The 26,287-nt window shown below is 36.0% G+C and overlaps 1 protein-coding gene across 1 annotated transcript in view; it reads left to right on the top strand.

Moving 5' to 3' along the window:
* The window catches only part of PLD5 (phospholipase D family member 5), a 99,207-nt gene that overhangs the window by 18,245 nt on the left and 54,675 nt on the right, over nucleotides 1–26,287 (top strand). The window contains exon 2 of the mRNA XM_005530596.3: nucleotides 20,472–20,640. Coding sequence (XP_005530653.2) covers nucleotides 20,472–20,640 — 169 coding nt within the window. The remainder of the gene's footprint in view (nucleotides 1–20,471; nucleotides 20,641–26,287) is intronic.

The following is a 26,287-nucleotide window of genomic DNA, read 5'->3' as shown; positions in this document are numbered from 1 at the left end:
GCAAAAAAGCTTCTGTTAATACCTAGCACTATCTTGCTTAAAAATTGCAGTAATTTTCTTTTATTCATATGTCTTCATTCATGATTTTGTTGCTTTTTGTGCTACAATGAAGTCCAAATTCCAGGTAGTTAATAATTCAATTATTCAGTTTTTGGCGTTTGTACAAGATGCTTTATGTATGTGGTTTCTGGATTTGGGGCCTTGATAGTTTTTGATAGAAAAATTGATGTCTTCTACCTACAACACTTTTTTTAAATTATATCCTCATGGAGTACTTGGGAGCGAAGGCACTGGGAAACTCTAGGTCAGTCAGTCAGTCAACCAAGTGCAGCTCAATACCGTCTTGATGTTTCACCAGCTCAGAATTAAACTATTAAACTGAGAGAAGGTCAATTTTAATTTGTACAGTTTGTTATTTTCAGGGGTGGTACATGGCGGGGAGATGTTGAGCATAGATTATTATGTCAGCAAAGCTTCCTAGTTTTTTTTATTGTTGATGGAGGCTTTTGTGTGTGTTTGTTTTTTTTATAGGGAACAACTATTGTTCTAATCCTCATTTTGGTTTCTTGTTGTGTTTTAGTTATTTAACTTGTAGTAGCAAGCTTGCAATGAAAGAACATGTTTGATTTTCATACAGTCCCACCCTCATGGGACAATCTGTTCATGTGCTGAGGAGAAGACAACAATGCATATTTTTGGCTTTCATATGCTTTGAAGCTGAAGTAATTTCTTTTCCATGAGATAATTCTGTTATGGCTCACTGATACACATCATAACAACAGTGTAATTATAAGTTATGTGGCTATTGGTTTTAGTAACTGAAATGACAAAATATAATAATGAACAAATTTTTCATGTTCCTATATTTTAACAAAGATGGATTTACACTTAGCAATGTTATTCTTGTGTATTCCAGTTCAGGCACTCTAGGGCTGAAAACTGAAAACTTCCCTCTATATTATGCAAGATATGATGTTATTTTAATTAACTAACGTATTACTTCTTTCACCAAGGGTCCCGAAATTGCAATGGCAATGCAGTGATTAAATACGGAATTAAAATTCAGCAATAATGAAGGAGATAAGGAAGAACTGTAGAAGATATATAGAACTCATAAATGTAAAAAAATATTATGAACTTCAATTTATACTGATACTATTCCATATTGGGAGCAGGGGAAAAATACATTAAAATGTAAAAAAACCTAAATTTTAGAAACCAAAACACTTTATAATTTCTTTTATTTAATTTTAATTTTTCACAAACACTACACCTGAGTTCTGTTACTTAATTTCTTTTTGATTAAATGTCAGATTTTTAAAAAATCAAATAATTCCTACAATATTTGGAATGAATTTGATTAAAATATAGAAAATCCTTCTTTAGCTTCATGCATGAGGCCTACAGAAAATCTTGCTAAACATGCTACATTTTCTTTGCACCAAAGACTAAAATTATTGAGATTTCTTTTAATAGTGGCAAACTAGTAATGAACTAGCTACATAGCAAAATTATTTTTAAACTGTCTTTTCACTACTTTTCACTGCTTATTCTCAGGTTGTGTAGTATTATTTTCTACTTTTGTGTTTGATACAACACAAGTGTGTTCTTCCTTTTTGGGGTGTCATTAGGGTTTATTTATTGGAATCTGAGCAAGTTTAGGGATGTTTGGTGTCTGTGCCAAGCTGTGCTCAGGCAGTTGTGTCTAAAAGACACATCACTTTTATGCTAGTGAAGACCATCTCTATTTCTTTTTTTTACTGGAGTCTATTTGCCACTGAAAGAGTACTATATTTTTTAAGCATTTCTCTGACAAATTGTGCCCTACTGGGTCATGCTGTTCACAGTGCTACTCTCTTGAATCTGCATTTCATATTCCTCTGCTTTCACTGATGCTGCAGAGTGGAGAGTAACAGGAATAAAGCCAAATCCATTTCCAAGTATCAGAACCTAAAAGGTCTGTCCTAAACTTGAAAGCTTGAATGTACCATGGCAATTGGGAGTGCACCTCTAGCTTCTTATGCATTCTGCCTGTGGGGTTTTTTGCAGGGGTGGAAGGCTGTTGACAGTGTTTGATTCAGACCTGTCCTGCTTGCCCTGCTTTTTATTTTGGTAACCTCCATTGGAATTTATCATTTTGTAGTTTTCATTTATCTCATTGAATAGACATACTATGTGGTGACCTTTTTTTGGGTTTCATTTTTACTTTAACTTTGCTCTTACAGGGATCAAAGTGGTTTCCTGAAGATTTAGTTATTTTCCAGACATGAATTTATAGACTGATAGATATTTTGCTGTGTATGTTTCTAAGGTGTCAAAAAAAACCCCTTTCTGTTATAAATAGGCTTGTGGTAAAAATTGTATTTTTCTGATTGTATTTGAGCTAGTGGGAAATAAAACAGTGATTTTATTAATTAAGTTATTCTTTGAAGTCAGATGGAAGAAAAATGATATAGAGAGTATATAAAATAAGAACACAGATAAAATATAAAATAAGAATAATTTAAATTGTTTGTATCTGTGTTTTCTAAGTTACGGTAGTGATTTTGTTATTATCCAAGTGCATTTTTTGCCCAGGATAAATTTCCAGAATGAACTTTCAAAACCTGGATAATCAAATAAAACAGTGAGGATGTGCCAGCATAAACTTCTGAAACTAAATTGGTGACTTAATGTGTTTTTGAGAGTCTGTCAGCCAAGACCCAAAGGATTAAGGAAAATTGGGAAAGGAAGTTACGTTGCAGCATACTTGGGGACAAAAGGCAAAGAGATGTAACTTTATATTGAAAGAATTATTTTATGAATGCTTTGTAAGGTAAATAAAATATTGACAAGCATTCATCATAAAAATTGTGATGAATTGAGTCAGAATACAGCTAATGGGAGAGGGCAAATAGGATGGAAACTGTCCAGACAAAGGAGTATTGTGAATTATTTATTTCTAGTCTCTGCACTACTCAGAATATGGACAACCTTAATTATGTAAGACTTGGTCATGATACTTTAAAACAAGTCAGTGGAATATTGTTATAAATTTCCTCAGGTACGAGAGTAAGTCCTGTCCTGAACAACTGTTTCAGCTAAATTAGAATATATTCTTTCAGTGTTGGTTTTTGAAGGTTTTTTTCTTGTGGCCAAGAAGTTTTTCACCATTTAATAATACCAGAATTAGTAAGACCGGACAATATGCTGTGGTGGGTTGGCCTTGGCTGGATTCCAGATGCCCACCAAGGCTACTTTATCACTTGCCTCCTCAGCTGGGTTGGGGAGAGAGAATATAACACTCATGGCTCAAGGTAAGGACAGGGAGAGATTACTCAAGGGTTACTGTCATGGGCAGAACTGACCCTACTTGGGGGAATGACTTTAATTTATCACCAATCAAATTAGAGTAGGATAATGAGAAATAAACCCAAATTTTAAGAACAACTTTCCCCTGTCCCTCCCTTCTTCTCAGGCTCATCTTCACTCCTTCTTGCCAGTGGTGCAGGAGAAAGGGAATGGGCTGTGGCCAGCTCATCTCACATTATCTCTGGCATTCATTCTTCTTCAAGGGGTAGACTTCTCACACTCTTCCTCTGCTCCAGTGTGGGTCCCCATGGGGTCACAGGTCCTGCCAGCAAACCTGCTCAAGCATGGAGCTCATCTTTCCATGGGTTGACGGGTCCTGCCTGGAGCCTGCTCCACAGGGTAACAGCTTCCCTCAGGCACATCCACCTGCTTTTCCATAATGTCCTCCATGGGCTGCAGGTGGATCTCTGCTCCCTTGTGGACCTCCATGGGCTGCAGGGGGACAGCTGCAACACCATGGGCTGCAGAAGAATCTAGCGCCTGGAGCACCTCCTCCCATTTTGTCTTTACTGACATTGGTGTCTGCAGGGCTGTTTGTCTCACATATTCTCACTCCTTTCTCCAGCTGCAATTGCTCTTGCACAATAGTTTTTGGCCCCCTTCTTAACTGCCTTGTCCTGGAGGTGTTACCACCACTGCCTTGGCCAGGGTCCATCTTGGAGCTGGCTGGAGTTGGTTCCACATTGCAAACCACACCTTGTGTACTGAAATGCAAATTTTGCAGAAATTAGGAGCTGAAGTGCAGAGCATAATCCATGTTTTTTGTTTTGGTTTTTTTAATCTATTAAAAAAAATTGCTCTAATAAAAAATGTACCCCAACCAGGCAAGGTTTCTTGTACTCTGCATTTCTAACACTGCTGCCCTTTTAGCAGAATTCTCTGTCTTGTCCTTCAGCAAAATTTGGTTTCACAATTGAAATATTCCTCTGGGTAATTACTGATCTGGGAGATATCCTCAGACAAAACCAAGCAGAGCTCACAGCACTGAGCTCATGACCTTACTAGATGAGGTTGTGTGTGCCTGTCTTTAGAGAGTGAGCAGTAGATGGAAAGGGGAAGAGCTGAGCTGTAAGCTTTTCTTTGCATCTTCCCTTTTGGACAGGTCTGTTAATCACCATATCAGGGGTGTAGCACGTGTGTGTGTTGTGGTGTGTTTTCTGCTGTCTGTGGAAACTGTGGGTAGGAAATAATGCAGAGTTCACAGGATCTGTAGAGTGAGCAGCTGTATAAAGAGAAAGCGTGTGATTTATTAAACTTAATGTGTTGTGTGTGTGGGCCCACTAACAAGGCTACTCCTAAGTGGATCCTGTCCCTTACAGCAGATATTACACAGCCTCAAATGGCTTTTTTTCTACAATGCTTTTGATTATCAATAACCATTTAAACTAGACTGTTAAAAGTATTCACTTGCAACTTTAATTCCTTGCAAACTGAACATTTGTAATCCTTCTGCATGCTAATTATTTATTCCTTTTTTGTATGCATAAAATCATGAGGCACATAAAATTACTGGGCCAGAATTAACTAAACTTGATTATTAATGAGATCAAACAGTTAATGGATTTAAAAAGTGAACTACTACAGAATTCTTTATGTATATTTCCTGGTGATTACTTAAAATGAGTAAGTTAGAGCTAAGTTCTGTTCCAAGTGAAGTGTTAGGCATTTTTTTATTCACTTTAGGGAGTCTGGATTTTAATTTGTTTTGGTTCATCATGATCCACCATCTGCCTCCTTAGGTGAGGGACACATGAGGGATCTATGAACAGTTTCCATAAACAGTTGGCTTGCACCTGGGAGTGCTGAAGGAAACCTATCACCTTTGTGAGAAATTTTTGTTTGCCAGTGGACAAATAGGAGAGGCAAAGAGCTGATATTTTGTTACTGTTTTTCTTTCTCCCATCACCATTACTATAAAGCTTTTTGGAGTCTTTTGTTCTCTGTGGTTTTGTCTCCATTTCTATCTTTGGAGCATCAGTAAGGAGGGCTTTGTTTTGAAGGTGCAGGCTGTGCAGGTTCTCAGTAATTTGTGTTATTTATTGGTAGTCCCCAGGACCGAGGGACAGAGACATGCTTTCAAATGTTTTTCCTGCCATAGCATCTTCATTGATATGCATAGTTTGATTAAAGAGAGTCATCAAAATTCTTCCTTCAGGACAGATATTATTAAAACATTTATAATCAGTTACAACTGAAGTATCAGCTCACAGAAACAAACTCCCCTGCTCCTTCTTATCCCCGAGTTTTCTCTGGGTTTGGGAACAGAGATGTGAAGTCTTCAGAGCAATATCCTCTTTTTAAAACATCTTCTTCCATAGTGGTAGACCAGGGAAGTAGCTTCCAAAGTTTGTGTGATAAGGTGGTAGGCATCTACTCTGAATTGTAGGTTATTTGTTGAGGCTCCAGGTGTTTTTACCAGTAAGGCCTAGGAACAATAAATTTCTGAAACAATTCCAATTGTAATCTGTTGTTTTTATCTGTTCTTTCATCTATCTTTCTATTTTGACATAGTCCTAATATGGTATGCAATGTATTCTTGTCCATATGTTAGATATTGCACAAAACCAGGAATGACAGTATCTATACCTGACAGGACTTAGTCTTGAACTTGTGAGAATGTTGGATGTAATAATCTTCCATTATACTTCTGAAGTATCCACCAGAGGAATTATGCTCGAGTGAATGTAGCTCCTGAGAAGACTGGCATGGAGCAAGGCAATGCCTATCTCAAAATGTTGAGTTTTCATCAGATGTTTCTGTCTTGCAGTGGGAAAGTAAAATTTCAGCAATGTAGACTTGTCAATCTTTATTCTTTGAGTGAGTCTGGATAAATTGTTTATTATAAGATTCTACAGCACTCATGTTTAGTATTAGAGACAGAATAAGAAAAGAATGAGTAGTAGTTTAGTCTATATGAGTAGTGCAGGCAGTCCTGATGAGCTTGCCTTTAGTTGTGTCAACTGAGAAACTTCAGGTCCACAAAATACCAGAAATGGCAAAATTAAATAATACTGAGGGTTTTTAGTAGGAAAAGGATTAGCCCCACATTGAGCATAAATATGGAGGGTTTTCCTCTTTTTGAATCAAGGTGAGATGGCCTCATATCTAATCACTTTGTATAAGGTAAAATAATAGGATATTATTGCCTTGAACCTATTTTTATGTAGAGAATTCTAGTTATGAATGTTCAAATTAATTTGTAAACACAAATGCTGAACTAGAGTATGTTAGGGAATATTTGTGCTTTACTACTTAGTGTTCCTAATGAAGTTCCTTTGAAATAAGTTTTATTTTTGGTTTTATATATCTACCTTTCTTGTCTTACAGGTGGTTTTGTTCTGTAATAATTTAATTAATCATCTTCATACATCTCATTCACTATTGCAAGATAATTTTCTACATTCTATATGTATTGCTTTAATTCACTGATTATTATTTGCTCATTATAATTTATGATTAAGTCAAGAAAAATGCTTTCATCTGTTGTGATGGAAGTCTGGTCTCTTTGGAAAAGGTTACTTGAAATTTTATGTTTCCCCAGGTACTGTTTGTAAGTTAATGTATCTTCTCCTAAAAAAACCCAAACCAAACAGTCTGTAAATTTTACTTCAGTGCTATACAATACTTAATTGCAGATGTTGGACAGAGGGATAAAAAAATTTTCTTTATATGAGGTAGGTTCTACCAGACTAATATATTTCCAGTGATAAGGTAATTGACTACTTTAGCAAGGTAAGGCAGTAGATGTACTCTGCATCAATCTGAGTAAATATTTTAGTGTGTGAGAAATTACCACAAGAGAGGGCAGCAGTGGTACTGTAACACCATGAAGAGGGAATGTACAGCAGTATTTTTTGAGAATCAGTGATTCTTGCTGTTGTATATTGGTAAAGCCTTATAAAATAAGGCCCTTGTTACCCTTGTAAAATCATGTCTCAGGCCTGCTACTTCAGCTAAGTAGAAGAGAGCTATGGGAAAGTGACTCCACTTAATTAGAGGTAGAAAAACAAGTTGTATAACCATTGCATGTTCACATTATAGTGTACAGTAGTTGGTTGGATTATGTTTGTTGTGATTTAAAACTATGTAACTGATAAAGGCCTAACTGCTTTAAAAGGCCTGTTTTTTGCAATAAAGTGGCTCTCCTTTGCCCTGCTTGGGGACTCTGTGTCACTCTGCATTGTATAGCTCACTATCAATACCATTTCATATTCTAATGAGTGCATTTTGTGCTCAAAGATTAGGATGAGAAATATTGTGACTGTTTGGAAGAATTTGGGAGTTCAGGATAATATCATAGAAGGCAAGAGATGATCTTATGGTCTGGTCTTCCGGTCTTATGGTCTGGAATTACAGAAAATACTTAATACTGCAAAGCACAAAAGCATTAATTTGGAGATGAAGAGCAATAGTGACTGCTGCAAATGAAGAACGAGAGGAGCATGGGGATTAGAGCAAGGCGTCTTACTTTATTTTTGACATAGTCTCTTTGACTTTTCATATGTTGATAATGAATGAAAAGCCTTACTTGATTTCTTGGGTTGCTGGTAGTCACTATACATTAGTCTTTATCATAGAATTTTCTTCTTAAATCTAAACTTTTCTCCATTTGTGAGAGTGTTAAATATCAAAACAGGCACCCAGGGAGGATTGTGTAATCTCCATCCTTGTAGATGCCAAAAACTTTACCAGACAAAATGATGAGCAACCTGCTGTAAGACGACCTGCTTTGAGCAGGAGGTTAGACTGGATGACCTCCAGGGGTATCATCTAACCGGAATTATTTAATAATACTGTCTGCTGTTTTGTTTGCTGGATTGCCAGTTGGAGCTCATTACTCTCTTCTGCACTGGTGCTCTTCCTTATAGTCATGTGAGATTTTTATGTGCATTCTTGGAGGAGTGTTTCCCTTCCCTATGACTCAGTATGACGAAGGTGATTCTGGCAGTCGTTAATCTCTTGCTAAGGATTAATCCTGGATCGTTTCAGCATAATTTCTTAATTTGTTTTTCTGCAGATCCCATTGTGCAATTTCTTACTGCATGGATTGGGTTGACATCTCAAAATTGTTCTTTGCAGATTTACTGTATTTACCTTCTTTTTGTTGTCCCTGCTTAACATTTCTCCTGTTTCATATTTTGTAGTTTATCACTTTTTAACTTCTGAGGTTATTCTGATTCTGAATTAGTTGAAAATAATAAAACATTTTCAGAAGCAACTTGGAGAAAAAGCTGCTTCAAGTGTCAGCTGTTTTACTGTAATATGTTGCTTACAGTCTTAAAACAGGGTTGTAGGAAGATTTTTTTTCTTATGCCTGTTACACATCTCAGCATCATCTGGCTTTTAGTTGGTTTACTTCTTTAGTCTTAGTATCTTTTTACTTTATTTTACTCTTTGAACTTCACAAATTACAGCAGTCATGCAGAAGCAGGAAATGACAATAGCAAGGAATGGCAGCTGACTGTAGACAGAAAATAACTGAATGATCAAAAATGTCTTTTCCTCATACTGAGAATGGAAAAACACTTTCTTCAGATTTTTGAATTTGAAAATACATCTTTTGGTTTCTCATGGGGATATAAGTACCATTTTGGTTAACAGTTTATTTTTTGTCATTCCCAGGCGGTAGTCCAGCTGAAATTTTACTAGATTTTCCATCTTTATGTTATTTAAGGGAAACAGTTCTTTAGGGAAACTGTAATAAAAGTAGACAGAATTTCTTAGAGATAGATGCAATACTATTTATATCAGGCAAGAAAAGTGCCAAGTATTTAATGCCATTTTGAAAGGCATTGATAAATTTTAATCTGGAATATTTTGTGTAACTGACCATCAGTAATCAAGAAGGTTGAACTCATGCTTAGTAGGTGAAGGTTCTATAAGTGAAAAGTTGCTTTGATAAGGAAGATACTAAAGACACTTGGCTGTATAGTGTGAAAACTAAAAAGGGAAATTATTGTCATCCATGAAAATAGCACAGGAGAGAGAAATTGCAGGGTGGGATCTCAGTTATTGAGGATAAAAGCTATAGCAGGTAAAAGGATATCAAATGAGGCAGGTTTCTGCCTACGAAAGCAGCAAGATAGAAATGTATGTATGTAGTATGACAAGTGGTTTTAAAATCTCTTGCTTGTGCCATTATCTTTTCCTCATCTGGATGCCAGGATCATAGATTCAATCTCTGTTGAGGCTATTCACTTGGAGTTGGACTTGATGGTCCTTGTAGACCATAGGTCCTTAGGAACATTGTAGGTCCCTAACAGCTCAGAATATTCTGTGATTCTGTGATAATTTAATGAAAGCATGTGAAACATCGCCTGAAGTAGCAAGGAGAGAGACTCGATCACCCAGGAAACCTTCTCCATTTGAGTTTGGAATACTTACTTAAGGTCCCGCAGGTTCCATTTTTAAAGTGAGATATCTGGTTTTGTATTTGCTGCAGTTAAAGGAAAGTTGCAGGAAACTTCCAAAGAGCTATCATTAGAAATAGTAATTATAAGTCTTAGCTGTTACTGCTGTGCTTCTTGTAATTAAGAAGCTGCCAAGATATCTGTAAACCCCCTTAAGAAAACAAAACAAAACAAAGAAAAATCCATGTGCAAAAAACTGTCACTCAAAACAGTAAGCCAAATTAGACTTGTGTTAGGCATCTTATGTAAAGAATTGAATGACAATTTAGGTAGCAGTACTTAAAAGTATGTCCCTGGATGATGTTTAAGTAGAGTTTTTCAAAAGCCTATGCTGCTTCTTTCTAATGTAGTAATTCCTAGGAATTTGCCAAAAAATTAATCCTTCTTTGTCACTACTACTCGAGTAACAAGAAGTTGTTACTCAAGTTGTTATTTGAGTAACTAATAAGAGCTTTCAGTCTACCTGGACAAATCAGATATGGTGGAGAAACAGAACAGAATGCATAGATCTGTCCTGGGGATTTAGTAACAGTATTATTCTTTCTGCCAATTAAATAATTAAGAAGAAATTTATTGTGAGGAAGACTAACTAGATGGAGCAGAACAACAGAGGTCATCTAGGTTTTAATACATAGAAGAGGAAGGCAAGGGGAAAAGGAGCCATGAGAGTGATAGAATTCAAAACAGGGCAGATCTAGAGCAAAAGATGGTGGGAGGAAAAAAAAAAGAAAGATGGCACGTGGTTAGAGTAAGCTTTTTTGATGCAGAGAATGCCCAGGAAAAAATACAATAGTAGGCCTGTTGTCTTTAGAAAACCCAGTGATCCCCACAAAAGGACTCTGCTGACTCCATTTTGGCTTCCTCCCAAGATTTCTTTCCTCAAGAGCAAGAAGAAAGAAAATCTCACAAGAATGGTTCATTCAAAGGGATGCATTTTGAACACTTACCAACAAAGTTTAAATTTCATTGTATAAAACATCATCACAATGAAGGATAACTAGGGGAGAAATTGTCTTTATTCCCTCTCACAAAGTGTTCCACAAGGAGCTGGAATGAATAAATATCTGGGGACAAAATTAAGGAAATTGATGAGAAATAATGGGTGCTAACGAATGAAGCCGTCATAGAGAAGCTGGTTAAGCTACTTGAAGTTTGACAGAGCAGATATTTACTCCTGAAGTGCTATTGTGACCCTGAATAAATTTCAGTCATATGCAAATGTTGATATGACATCCTTCGTTGGCAATGAATTTTTTTAATAAGATCAATGCAAGCTGTTTTTCCTCTGTTGTTTTTAAAAACTATTGTGAAATCACAGTCTGAAAGGAAGTTATTCTGGCACGTGATAAGGTGCTGAAGAGTTTTGTAGCACCTTTTAGACATGATGAGGACAGACAAATTTTAGAACTTCTAATCATGATTCATCATAGCCTAACAATACCCTAATGGAAGTGTCTTACAGAAAGCCCAAATATATACAAGGAACAGATGGCAGTTTCTGTTCTTAGTCTGTGTCCATTAAATAGATTTCACACATATCCCTGAGGCTTCTATCTGTTGTGCATAAAGAAAGCCATGAGCTGAACACTGCAGCGTTTGACCTCTGTATTGTGCCTTCTTGTATGTGAAATTCAGCTACAGAGTGCTCTGAAATGAGTAATGATTAGTGCTAGAGATACTGTTGCTTTCTTTGACATAGAAATGCCTTGGTGTTTAATTTAAAAAAAAAGTTTGAGTAATTTAAACAAGAGATTGTGGAACAAGATCTACTTGAACATAAGATTTACTTGAACCTTAAGAATTTTGTTTCTGATTAAAATATAGGCATTATTCCATTTTAAAAGGGTGCAAATCAAAGCTCTGACAGCAACCAAAGAATTGCACAAATCTAGAAATATATGTATGATGTATGATATGCATGTATATACAATGTATGTATGGTGTATGATGCCTTTTCTATTGATTATGAATTTTGAAAGGTGAACTTCCATCAGAACACGGGGAAAGTGAGATGATGGCTTTGCCATTTTGGTTCAAATAATGTGTTTTTGACGTTTCTTGTGGCCTTATCAAACATTCCATTTTTGCATTATGTTGTTTAGTAAATGTACTTATCTTTGTGCTGAACTGTTAGGTAAACTATGAAAGTTGTGGTATGTTTCAGCTTTGATTACTGATTACACAGCACAGTGGGGCTTCAAGAACTGCCAGCACAGGCTGGATTTAAATAGTAATGATCAAGTGTTCATCAGTTCCTGCAAGATTTCACCTGAAGTTAAATGATTAGATATGACACCTGAATGTTTCCTAAAATGGAACTCCACAGTCTGTGTCTGGGAGATTCAGATGTAGTTGTCACTATTGCGGCGCTAGTTGTCACTATAGTTGTCACTATAACAAGTAATTCTTGCCTCGTGGAATAAGGCACTGATTCTCATAGATGAAGATGGGAAAGCTGGGACAGTGAAGCATAGCATTGGAATAGTGCAGTGATTGTCCCATCAAACCAGCCTTAACTAAGTCTGTGGTTAGTCTGCTAATTTTAGGTATTGAGCTCTTTTATTCTTTGTGAATTTATATACAGAATTGAAATTAAGAGCAATACAAGACCTCTATTATATAGGTTTTAGCTTTATTGTATTTTTACACTTGTCTTTATTAAATGTAGCTATGCTTGTTTCTGCTTTAATGGCTTGGCTGCTCAGCTTCATAATGTAATTTTCCTCAGCTGGTGTCAAAAAAATTCTATCCAAGTCATAAACAATGCAGTATTCATAATTATTCCATAAAGTGTTTCTATGTTCTGGCATACTAGGTCTTTATCTGTTTGATCTGTATGTATCACAGAAGGTAGAAAAAAGAGGATAAATTGTTCTGAGATTTCTATGTTCAGGACCTGTGAAAAATCTTATTTTACTTAATTGGTGAGAAATGCCAGACTGAAGTCTAGAAGGCTAAATTCTACATCCTATCTTCTCAGTAAGTTAGAAGTCAATTCAGTAAACTAAAGATTTCTTTGGTTCTTTGCATTCTTATGGTGATAATTCTAACAGTTAGAGATTTCAGAATTTCAGCTGTTGATACTTACTAGTGATTACTAGTTCTCAGATTTATTTTGCTTGTATGTGTAGACTTTAAGGATCAGACAAGTTAATTTGCTTTTGAAATAATTTTTAAAAATCTAATTTATTTAGCTATTTCCAAACAGGAATGCTAATGCTATGGTTCAGGCATAGCATAACAGAGCTAAAAACCTGAAGCAAAACCACACAGTATTCCAAAAGGGTCTTTATATTTTATTTTATATTATATTGTTTCTGTCCCTTTTATTTAGATTGTAATTTTTTTTTCTGTAAGGGATTTTTATTGAGACCTAATGATGCTAGATAGTTTTATACAATGGAAACAACAATCATTTCAACATCCTTGTTTCAACATTTAGAGAGCAAAGGGCTGTTGGTAAGGATTATTTTGGTATGCACCTGGATATGTGAAAGTGTAGGAAAAAGATCAGTATTGAGTGGACTGTTCTGCATAATTCACAAGAAATCCTAAGTCTGCACAAACCATAGGAAAAGTTCTAAGGTTGCTTAAGGCTCTGTGCTTATTGTAATTTATCCAAAAGGTTTTTTGAACTGAGGCAAATACCAGTCATGTCAGTAAAATAAATGAAGATCTTTAATGCGTGCTATTCATTCTTTCTTGTGCTCCTTTTTCATTTGATACTTCATATGACTGCTATCTTGCCTCCAGTATTAAAACTATCTTGGCAGGCTAGACTGAATTTCTGACTAAGGTTCAGATTTCCTTTGACACCAGGGAAATACTGTCCCCAGTAGCGTGAAGTGACAATGTGAAATATCTGGTCAATTCTTACCCTCTTTTGCATGCAGTTTTGCCTTTGGGAACTGAAAGCTGCATCTGAAACGTAACTGTGAAAGCTTCATTTTATCACCTAAAATGTGTTTAATTAGAAATAATTCCCAAGTTTAAACCTTGGATGACTGGTGACTTTGTATAGTGGACCCTTCTTTTGAAACTTTTGTGCTTATGGTATGTTATAACACAGATACTGTGTTATTCATCACAGTAGGACTTTATTATTGGTACATTCTTCTGAAGATGATGATGTCAGAGGGAGGGTATCATCCTTTTCATACATAAGAAACTATGGGACAATCCAAAGAGAAGAGGTATTCCGGAGTGTTTCTAGTTACTTGTTCTATAGACTTAGAGAATTGAGTCTAATCTTTAACTGGTAAAAACCAATGTTGTTCCACTGACATAAGTGCTGACAGAAAATCTTATTTTCTATATTGTACCAACCGAGAATGTGGGACATAAAATCTGCCAAGATTAATGGATGTTCTGTGCGTGTCCACATGTTGTATTTATTTTCTAGACATTGTGATGAGTGGGCACAAAAACAATTATGTGGGCAATAACAAAGTGATCTTCAAGTTGATTACAAAAAAAGATAAAAAGGCCTAAGTGGTGAGGAGTTAAAATATATTTTGAAATATAGTTATAATACTTCAATTATTTCTGTGGACCAATAAGAAAAAATGAAAAGAAACTAAGTGCAAGGATGAGGTAGCCATAGAAGGGGAAAGGTGTAAGTTCCAGTTACAGGATTTAACTGGTATGCTTAAGGCTGGCCTTCAGTGAATACTTGAAGTTGGCAGGTCTTTTTGTTCCCACTCTCGTGCCACAGCCACCTTCTGCAGCTGCTTGTTTAAAAAGATCAAGCCACTCACTTGGCTGAAAAGGCCTGTGTCTTCTGAGTCCAGTCACAGATGGTATTCATAGAATTTTGGCCTTTGTTTAGGAGATCTGTCAAAATGTTTGCAGTGGGTGCAGGATAGCTCTTAGCTGGCTCTAGCTGCATGTTATTGAGCAAAGCATCTGTGTCTCTTGCATTTGTGATGTAGAGTGCTGGGACTGTTTCTTATATCAGGGTGCTCTGGTGCCTTGCTGGCCCACCTGAGCAGTGTGAGTGAGGAGTCACTGACTGACTCCTGTGATGGAGAGCAGAAACCCAGGACTGGTGTGTCCTCTTTGGCTTAAGGCAACACAACCTTTCATTTTCAACATCACTCTAATCTGCTCTATCACATACTTAGAAATGTTCAGATGAAACTCTGTACCTTGCATGTCTGCAGAAAAATATATTTAATAACATAAACCTGAATTTATCTGCATTCACCACAGATAATTCAAAGAATAATCTCGAGCCAAGTATTCATCATTCCAAGATTTTGTCTCTGGATATCAAGGTCTTCATGATTAAAATGCAAAAAACAAACAGGTAAATGCCATCAAAGAACTTTCATAGTGTGCATGTACTCAGGCACTTGCACACATACAAACACACACAAAGAAACACACGTGTCTCACCAGTTGAGACTGTCAGCGTTAGAGGACTGTTACAGAACTTGTGATATGTTCTCTGATGCTGATAGTCTAGGTGCTTCTGAGTACTGAGCTTGAGCTCATGTCCTTTGTAAATTCAATCTTAGCTGCTTTGTATTTCTCTTTTAACTCTGGTGTTCTGTCTTGAATTCCCTATAATGGGTCAAACGTATTTTATTTAAAATTGCAATTCACAGCATAAGTGTGTAATAGCACATTTTGTAACTTCCCATACTGGAAAAATTAGTTGTAATTAATTACAAAGTAAATGCTACATGCAATGCAGTTTTATTTTTCTTTACTGGATATGCCATGCAATTATCCAAATACACTGGATACCTTTATGCTCCAGTTCTGATCTCAAAGCAGAGTTATTGCACTTGATCTTCCAAATCATTATCACTGTCTTTAAGTCGAATAACCAAATATGGTTGTGCTGTACATTCTCTAATATTTTAGGAAATTTTCTATGTAGTCCTTCAGGCTAGGGGATGGTGATTCCAGGGCTTCTGGATTAAGAAAGAAAGAAAAAGGGGTCACAAGAGGGTATCTTTAAAAAGGACCCTAGCACAAGGGCAGGACTCATGCACCTTTCTGGATTATTTTCTCTTTTTTTCTCTCCCTTGTCTGAAATAGAGCAACCTTATGTCAAAGACTTTGTTTGTCTTTTGTTTATTTATTATGTCTCAATCACTGTAGTGTTTTCTTGCTAAGTTTATTCTCTCTAATGGTGAGTAAATTCAGATGATACAGAGATGCTCAAGTGCATATGACCTGGATTTTCTTTAGTGGATGACTGTGGATTGAGACAAACTGGAGTGAACAATGTTCCAGAGTTTATTGTTTTAATGTGTTGTGAAACATCAAAAAAATTTCCTTTTATACTAGTAGAATTGTTAGAGCTAAATTTTCCAACAGAGCTATAAATTTCTGCCAATAGCCCCAAATTTTTTCAAGAGACAGACATACAGCATCTGCCTATCTACTGTCCTAGCCCTCTCTACTCTAATTAATCCATATGCTAAATTAAGAGCCTCTATTTCCTTCTGAGGAACAAATTGGTGTGAGATCAGAAAAAAACTTCTTGCTTTCTGACCAAAGAACAGCCAAAGATGAAGAAGAATCCTTAACTGGGTACAGAATTAGCTTGGAATTGCTAAATGCAAGTCATAGCTGAGCTCAGAAAAGTCTTATTATTGAGGTCATGGTCTATTCTGTGGTAGGCATTAAATACCGTTCTATTGCCCCATTTCTGTTAGCTAAGAGGAGCTTCAATCTCACTCTGACCCTTGTCTCTCTGTCTAACTTTCACAGAAATTGTACTTTCTCAGTCTGTGTGAAGTAGTTTTTTACAGTTTCAGTGTAAAACTGAAGAGACAAGCCTATGTTGGCATTATCAGATGTAGCAGAGCACCAGAAAATCAGAGAGGGGAATGACATTTTCATTCAACAGGTATAAAGTTATCTGGTAATGATTTTGAGGATAGGAAAAATCTGTTTTAATCACTATGGTACATTTGTGTTTTGCATTGTTAATATGCCAGTTTTGCAGAATAAATTATGTCACCATGTCTAACTTTCCTCAAGGTCTGAATGACCTTCTCTCCCAGAAGTTTTTGTAATACTGTGTTTGAAGAACCTCTTTGTGGGTCATTTTGGAACAAAAATGAAAGCTAAATTTAGCTTTTATTGAAAGAATTGGGGCTTTCAAACTCAAATTTTTGCACAGAAGTTTTAACAAAACTCATCTTGACTAAGCACTAGAGCTTTGCTATTGTTCCAGACAAAAAGGGAATATTATAAAGGCAAAATCACTTAGTATAAAAACTTGGTGCTTGGCTTTGTGTATTACTTCTGAGCTTGGTGTTAGGTTTTAACATTGGAAGTTTATGGCAGAATTAATTTATTATTAAAGAGAAATCTACTCTCTGAAAACAAATTTTTAACTTGTGCTGTAGCTAGATGAAATGTCTTTTTTTTCCCTTTCTTTTTTCATTTTATTTTTCCTAAAGAACACAGTCATACAATATGATGAGTTGGAAGGGCCACGTCAGGATCATTGACTCCAGCTCCTGGCCCTACACAGGATATCCCAAGAATCGCATGATGCACCTGAGAACACTGTCCAAACGTTTCTCAGACTTCTCAGGCTTGGTGCTGTGACCACTTCCCTGTACTTGCTATTTGGTAAAACAGAAGAGTAGGAAAAATATTACCAAGTAGTGTCTGTTCTGAATAACAATTTTGTTGGCTTGAATGCATTTGGCTTCTACTGGACAACCAAACCCAAATTAAATAATGGCAGGAGCTGTGCAGCGTGTCATGTGTTATTTAGTGCTGGTGCCATAGCCTGGTGAATGCTACTCAGATTTAGAAGTTGGGAGATGTTCTCCCAGTGAAGGGCAAGTTCATTCCAATGGTCAGGACAAACATCCTTGCTAAGAGGCACCTTGTCCTTGACAAGGGCCCTTTTAGGAGGAGCTGAATTCCTTATTGCCCAGTAAATTTTCCTTGCTACTTTCTTAGAAAAAGTAAAAGATTTTAACCCATGAGAAATAAGGAAGAGCCCAACTTTTGTGTGTATCTTGATGGTATCTGTAAGAAAATATATGTGAACAGCAATGACCCACAACTCTTCCTGCATTAAAAGTTTAATGTACACCTAAATAACGTGGAATCAGAAATAAACATGTATGTGTTTGGCTGTGTCAGGTCCATCATCTCAAATATGATGAGTTTTGGATTTGGAAATTTGGAGATATGCAAAAAACTTGGCTGGATAGTGTCCTGATCAACCTGCTGGCATTGACCCTCCTTTGACAAAGAGGGTTGAGCTACATGACCTCCAGATCATCTTAGCCCTTCTGTGGCAGGGTTAGGTTTTTGGCAGCTCTCAACTTGCCAGAGAAAGAGACAGGAAAAGTGGAAGTTAAGCTAATGCTTCCCAGTGATACACAAGTTCAGTACAGCCTATAGGAAGCACTACTAAAAACAACTAGAAGTGTCTGTGACAGATTCAGTCCTATCAGTTAGTTTGTGGACTCCTGTGTAATTCATTTGCATGGGCTCCACTGGAAAACACTGTGTATGTCATGCAATATTCTAACATTGGAAAATTTTTGGTTGCTACTGGTTCAAGAGAGTGATATGCACTTTCAAATTCTAGCTAAATCAGAACTACATTTGACATTATTTTATTTTTGAATAATTATTTGGTATTAAGAATGTCTTTAAAGCATACTCGGAATAACTCCTGTATCTAGACATGTTTGAGTTGGCGATGGAGGATTTCAGAAAAAGATGCATTAATTTCTGATCTTTGCAACTGGATTAGGAGGGAGGGTGTTTCATGTCCTTGTAGAGATCACTTTATTTTCTCAGTGTCAGTTTCTTGCTCTTTGAAGGTGGCCTTCCTCCGACTCTCCATAAAAGTATTCTGGAAACATGGGCATGCTAAGAGCTGCAATATGATTAGTAATGCTAACTACTGAAAAAGAACAAGCCAGGCTTTCAAGGGATCTAACCAGAGTTTTATGAAGTTTTGTAACAGTATTATTGGCAAAAGTAAGCCTAAACCCCTGAGTGTTAGACTAAAATAATTTATTTTTAAATATTTTTTTAAAAGGACACTCAATTTTTAGCGCACTAGTTATTTCAGAAAGTTTGTGAACAAGGTAGGAGGAATGTTTTAGAATAAAATGTACTTTAAAGTAATTTTAAAAAATCTAGTTGTGTTTTTAACATTTTACAGCTTATTTGTTGATTTCCAACTCCATTACTGCAATGTAGATAAGTTTAATGTTAATAAATAGAATAGTGTGTTCAAAGTAAATTGTGGAGACTGTCATTGGTAATTGCAGCTTAGTGAGACCTATGTTGTTTGACAGATTTGGGGGAATAAGAGAACATACAGGAGGAGCTGTGCCTGTTCTGGTTTGGGTGGTGGGATTTTTTGCCTGGCCAGGAGATTGAAAGCGTGATAATGGCCATGGGTTTATCACAATTCTTGCTGGGTTTTCTTAGCATTGTTTAAGAGCAACAATCTTCAGTCTTTTAATGCTTGATATTCTGAAATAGCTGTAGAAGTTTGCATGTGAACTGTCTAGGATGAACAGAATTAATAGAAGATTCTGCACTAATCTGTTTTTCGAAGAGTCAAAACATGTTCAATTCTCTTTTACCCAATAGTTTTGTAATAATAATTTACTTAAAGTTGACAAATTATATTCATATTACTGGAGTTGATAATTAACACTATTGACAGGTACAAAAAGAGTGTAGAAATGCTTAATGTATATAGTAGAAGACTTCCCTGAGTTCCTATTACAGCTTTCCTACATCTGGTTTGTATCATTCACAGTAGAAGTGGCAGGTGTTGGGGTCATTTATATGAATATTTATTCTATTTACCAAAAGGCAGAATTGAAGAACTTGTTTGACTTCATTTAATTTTCAAATTCCTCTACTGAGTGTAGAAGGAAGCTTTACCTGCTGCAATTTAAGGAAATCTAGCGGTGATGTGGTGTGCTGAATGAAACACATTTCCCTGAAGCAAAGAAGCATGTTTTAAGCTGACAGTTTACTACCATGCTTGTTCGGCTTTCTGGGTGCGATTGTATCCATATGAATTTATGTACCCTAATTTGAAAATGTTTTGAATACTCTAGACAGTAAGATCAAAGAGTTTTCCAAAAAGAGCAAGAAACTAAAAGGTCATAATTCTTTTTTTAACCACTGGGTCCCAGTTAGAACCTTACACAAACAGAACCAAACAGAAAACCAAACAGAAAAATTGGGTAGCTTAGAGCAGTTGGAAAAGGAGAATTCATATGTAGAGATGGCAATGTAATAAAATGTCGGGTGTAAAAGCAGACCTAGGAGAATTCCAGGGAGCATACATCTTGCCACATTCCTTAGAGAGAAGAGAATATATTCAGAGAGGAGTGGCAAAACAAGAGGAGCTTGTTTCATTCTTCCCATCCTCACTTTAAGGACTGATTCCTGTTTACTTGTACTGTAAGAAATAACATTTTTCCTGTGTAAGCTAATTTTTCAGAGCTTTGAAAGCTTAATTGACTTTGCTGCATTAGTAGTAGGTCACTTCTGCACTTCATTGTTCTGGGAAGTGTGGAGCATGACAGTCAGATGCCTCAGAGAGAGTTGCAGGGTGGCAAACTGCTGAGAGCCTCTGGGAGCAGATGTTGAACCCCAGGCCCAAAACCTGAAGTTCTTTACAATTTGGAACCTTATAATAAAGTGCATTTGTTAAGTGGTTATTTTTTCCTTATCTATTCTCAGGGTTGCTCTTGTGGAAAATATTCCTGAAGGGATCAACTATTCAGACAGTGCACCATCCCATTTGTCTCTTTTCCAAGGCTGGATGAATTTGCTTAATATGGCTGAAAAGTCTGTTGACATAGTATCTTCCCAGTGGGACCTCAATCACAGTCATCCATCAGCATGCCAGGTATGTTCTAGTCTAACGAAAGAGTGGGACCTTAACAGTCTGTTCTTATTGTCAAACTGTTTTACAGAACTAAAACCCTTCCCTGTAGCAGAACTATTTATCTGAGGAGTCTAAAAAATGGGGATTTTCCTGCCAATACAGAAGTTTCTGAGAGCAGTGGTGTGCTTGGACTAGATAACATTCAACATATAGCACTTCCACCTTAGTAAAGAAAGTCATTGTGTAACCTCAAGAAAAATGTCAAATTGTATATATATTAGCACATCCACCTATTTGGGAATATTTATAAATCTATGCAATTATTTTCTATTTGGTGCTACTGAGGAAATAAAAAGGCAAGCGTGTGGATTAATTCTCCAGCCAAATAGATGGATACAATTACACTTACAAATAACAATATTGTATCAGATGATTCGTAGCTTTTCAAAATTAATCCTTGGAGGGAGCGGTGTTCAAGATTTCTGCAATTAAGAACAGCATGAAAAATCATAAATCATAGTGAATAAGGCAGACATGCATTACAGTGATGCTGTGCCAACAAACACTTCATTCTTGAGAGCAATCTTCTTATAAATATGGTCAGGAAAGATTTCCATTTAGCATCACTTGTGAAACTAGCACATCAGAGAAGAGATAAGCTGAGAGTATCTCCTCTTTTCCACTAGACACATTGTTTGTTGAAAGGAGCCACTCAGCTGACATGAAATGGGGCTAAAATGACAGCCAGGTAATTGTAAGGAATCAGCTCTATTATACCATGGCATAAACTCTTGGCTTTCCTTTCTAGTTCTGTTGATGCTGTGCAGTAAAAAATGTCTTTCGGTAGATGATAGGCAAATCTTGATATTCTAACCAACTATATTCTGCTTCTTTTGAAATACACTGTAGCCTAGTTGAGGCTGCATTAATTTTTCTTCAGAATAAGTTTTCTACATGTCCATTTAAAATACTGAAAAATATAAGGTGAGCAGATGAATAGAAAATGTAATGCAAACCCTTCATTTTAGAATGCTTCTAAATATTGCAATATGGTTGGTGAATAAATTTATGGAATATCAAAATACTGACATTTTTCACAATGTAATTATGCAGCTAAACTTTATTTAAATTTATTGCCTAAGCAGCTTCAAACCGTGTAGTGTCATTCAAGCAGATGAATTCATGGAGATAGTGCCTTAGATGTTTCTAGGATGTGCATGAATTCATATGTACATGAATCTTTCAAAAATATTTTGTCTGAAAAAGAATTCAGCATGTCATTTGCTTCAAAGCTGACAGAGCCTAACAAATCCCAAACAGAGGACAAAAAATAGTAAAATTGAATTTGGGATTCCTGTAGTTAAGCATCAAATCCATTTCCACATTCACATTGCAAAGTAAAAACTGTAAGATACTATTCATCAGGGAAAGGATGAAGAGGCATCTAAGAAGTGGATTTGGTCTTTTGTCCTCAAATGCACAGTTAAAGATGAAAAAATGAAAGATTTTTCATAATATTCTAGTCTAGCTATGGTTTATTTGCCTGCTAGTAATTGTACAAAAATGAGTAGCTTTTCTGTTTAATGGAAATTAATATTCCAATCATCTTCTCATTTGTACAGCAGTGTGGGCTGAACAGCTGATAGATCTTTCTGTCAACCTTGTCCATTCATGCTAAAACACAGTATTGTTTTTGGCCAATCTGATTGCTAAAAAATTGCCAAGAGGCAGTGTTTCTTAGCAAATTCCTGCCACAGAGAATGTACACAAAGCTCATGCTGTTAAAGGGAAGGGAGAACTTGTATTGTTACATCTGCTTTCTCAGCTCGGTGAAGTGAAAGTCAAATTTCAGAGGAGCTTCAATAACTATAATCTAGTAATTGTTTGATGAATAAATCCAATGTCCTCAAGTCTTTACAATTTGAGTTTAGGGAAATTTGACCAATATAGCAGAAGCATTATGAAAGGTAAGGGGCTGAGGTGCAAAATTCACAAGTAGTACAGTGCTTAGTGAATCAGCTTAGTTGTTCCTTGAATGATTCTTGTTTTTTAGAAACTAAGGACATAACCATTTTCCATTTGGACTTACATCCTGATCTGTAATTAGCAATTTCCATTTTATGAATATTCAAGTCGCATTGGAGAGCAAGGTTCTGCAGAAGAGCACTTGAACAGACATGGGTTTTTAAAGGAGAAAAGCAGAGTTGGCTAGATTTCTTTTTCTCAATTAGCTACTACTATTCGTTACTACATTCTCTCCCTACATCTGTGTAGTCACATACAAACATGCATGCATACATGTACATGCACATATGTACACACACATATGAACAATATACATGTTGAAGAAGAATGTAGCAGGAAATTCTGCAGCTTTCTATACACACATATATATATATATATGCCCAATATATGTGTCATCTGTATGTATAGATATTGTCTATCTTGTCCAAATATATATTGAACATACATAGATATGTATACATTTGAATATATAAAATTGCAGATCTTCCTCTTGTATTTTTCTTTATTTTTGTTTGTGGGTATGTTACCTACTGTCCTTGACTCATGCTTGTCTGTATTTTGTTGTTATAAATCTAAATAAACATTCATTGCCAACTGAGCTGTCCAGGTCACAACAGCCACACTCAGTCATCTGAGATGATGAGTTTTCCGAAATTGGATTCTCTAAAGACAGGTCATTCTCACATGATGAGATGGTTTTTCTGTGCTTCAATAGATAAAGCAGTCAATTAAACTAATATTTACTTGGCAAAATAGTGAGTTCTCTCTACACTGCTCTTCTCTTTCAGAAAAAATCCATGTATTTTGGTGAGTTTGTATTGTCATAGATGTGTTTTCAAGATAGCAGGGTAGTTGTCATGTAGAAGCAATGAGGTTTTTGTAGAATGTGAGTATGTGACTCTTCCTGTGGCAATCTGATGTTTAAAGATATTAGAGGAAAATGGAAACTTGCTTTTAAGGATGGATTTTGATTAATTTTCAGTGGAAAGAGAGAGAGGTGAATACAAGATCATGCCAGTTTACAATTTTCACAGTTCATTTTCTCTGGCTCATCTTTTGTTTTGAAACTTTAATTTAGAATGACCTTTTAGATTTCCAGCAGGTCCTTCACAAAGTTTCTTTTTCACAAATCAGAATCGATGCTATCATGGCTTATTGGTATTGCTATGTGTATGACATAGTTGTCCCTGGATAGATATTTAGATAAACATAAGGTGATCAAAGGTAGATTTGCATTTGATTTTTGCAAGTATCACATATAAAATGATACTTCTGTTTTTTTTCACCAACCTACCGTGCATCTCCCAAATGGATTGATGCGGGAAGTCCCCCATCCATCTGATGCTCTGTCTCATGTAAGGAAGCTGTCCAGCTTTGTAATGAATCTCTTATGAGAAGTCATGAGTCACTCACACATTCATTGCCCAAGGAGCTTAAGGGATTTGTTTGGTAGAACAAATGTTAGTGCAAGAGCTTAAGTTGCCTTCCTTGAAAATTATTTTAAAATGCAAATAAATAAAAAGAAGATGATATCTCTAAATCTAGCAGCTCTCAGTGAAAATTGGATAGGATCAGCCATAGAGATCTATAAGCTCATCTTGATGTAGTTATCTCTCCTCTTCAGGTGGTGATGTTTCCCTGGTACTGACTGAGGCATAGAAAATAAATTCAATGAAAGGAGTGTTTTTAAAATGAAAGCATATTCCCTTCATTTGCATTAACTGTTTGGTTAGAAGAATTGAGGAAATAATTTAAGTTTTTTTGTTCTGTATTAGATAGCAGCAGTAAAAGTTAGGATTTCTTGATTTATTTTCTCTATTGGTTTCTGCCAGCATGCTATGGCTTTCAGTGATGTTTTAGCAATATACCCAGAGGCTTGATTATGGGAAAACTTGGGAAAAAATAGTGGAATTATATCTAAAAAAAACAGAAGAAAAGTCTATTAAATAATGAGTTTTTTTCTGTGGGATTAAAAAGATAAGCATTTTCTAAACTGTAGGAATCAATGTTACTGAAGAGTACAATAATGCAATTTGAGAGTCCTTCAGTAAATAACAGCATTTTCATGTTTGTATCTCCCCATTTTATTTCTAATGAGGAACCTGTGCTGATAGAGACAAGAGCAGACAAGGGAAATCAGCCAGGTTACAATCAACCTGTCTAGACTCTGCCAATAAATTTCTTCGGGGGAAATTTCAAGACCTTTTGGTAATGACATCTTCGGGGTTTTTTTTTTTTAATTCACCAGTATTCTGTGGCAGGTACAGTTGGGACTGATATTTGAGATTTATCATAGTTTAAAGCTACCATGCAGAAGTAAATTTTTTCATGTGATAAATGCTTTTTATATTCTGATTTGTCACTTTTGATAAGTTTTTTTTCAAACAGTAAAAGGTGTAAAAGAATATTTTATTGGGATAAGCAGATTTCTGGTGGTATTGTTTTTTAAAATGCAGATATTGCTATAAGGTAGCCACAGTTTTATAGCACTTGTCTGTTTCTGTTTCTCAGTCCTCACGAGTTGGGCATATAGATATGCTTCTGATCACTGTCACGTAGTCGTGCAGCAGCCTGGTATTGTCTGACAAAGGGAATGTGGTCTGAATGACAGCATAAGGGTTTGTATTCAACAGAAGCATTTCAAATGCTCTGACAGCAGTAACAAAACATTTCAGACCTTCTGTCCTATCTTTTTTTCTTTTCATGGAACAAACCAGTAAAATTACAAGTAAATATGTCAGAAGGTGTAGAAACTGGATTTCAAATTAATATTAATGGGGAAGAAGTCTAGGTTCTTCAGCAGTGTGGGAAGAATTTCTAATAACTCTATTTACTAGAGTATATACTTGCTTTTAAAAGCAAGTTGTGAATTTTTCATGGTTTGGTTTGTCGAGCTTAAGTCCTGGTGAGGGTATGAATGCCTGCTGGGGGATGATGCACTAACAGATGAGACAAAGGGAATTCTTTCTAATTTTGTCATGGGTGATGGTTTTTATGTACCTATATAAACGCAAATATTTGTGGTGACCGTACTCCTAGTTTAAACCATCACTACTTAGAGATGCTTTAAATATTGAATCAATTTGGGGTTTTACCTCAAATTATACACATAATTGGGGGAAAAAAATACCATAAATGGATAGCTTTTGGTATCCCTGATGGGAAAACAGATGCATTTTCAGAGGAGATGGTTTCATTGGAATGCAGGGCTGCACTCCAAGCAATCTATTAACACATAGGATGGGCTGTTCAACAGGCAGCATGGCTTATAGGAGACAGCTATGTTGCTTACATCAGGGCATACTAATATCAAGGAAAACTCAGGAGGTGCTGCCAGGTTCTTTTTTGTCCAAACTACAGTTAATACAGAAAGTCCAGACTTGTTTGTCAAAGATTTTATAAATCATGTAAATAAAGTCTCCTGCAGGTAGAAGTGGCAATAATATCTGATAATAACTACCATAGGGAAATACAATCAGGAACCACCCCCTGAAGCAATTAATTTTATCACTTTTAGACATTAACTTTCTAATAATTTCTTTATCAGAGGAGTTAATTCAGTAATTTGTATTGAAAATGATAATAATTTTCAATCCAATTTATGAATGCATTTTCTATGTTTATTTTTGTATGCTAGAGCTTT

This window comes from Pseudopodoces humilis, chromosome 3 (assembly GCF_049639895.1).
Source record: "Pseudopodoces humilis isolate 2021_Gansu_Grassland_sample_001 chromosome 3, ASM4963989v1, whole genome shotgun sequence".
Classification (NCBI taxonomy): Eukaryota; Metazoa; Chordata; class Aves; order Passeriformes; family Paridae; genus Pseudopodoces; species Pseudopodoces humilis.
The sequence above is the reverse complement of the archived record's forward strand: the minus strand, read 5'-3'. Positions and strand labels throughout refer to the sequence as shown.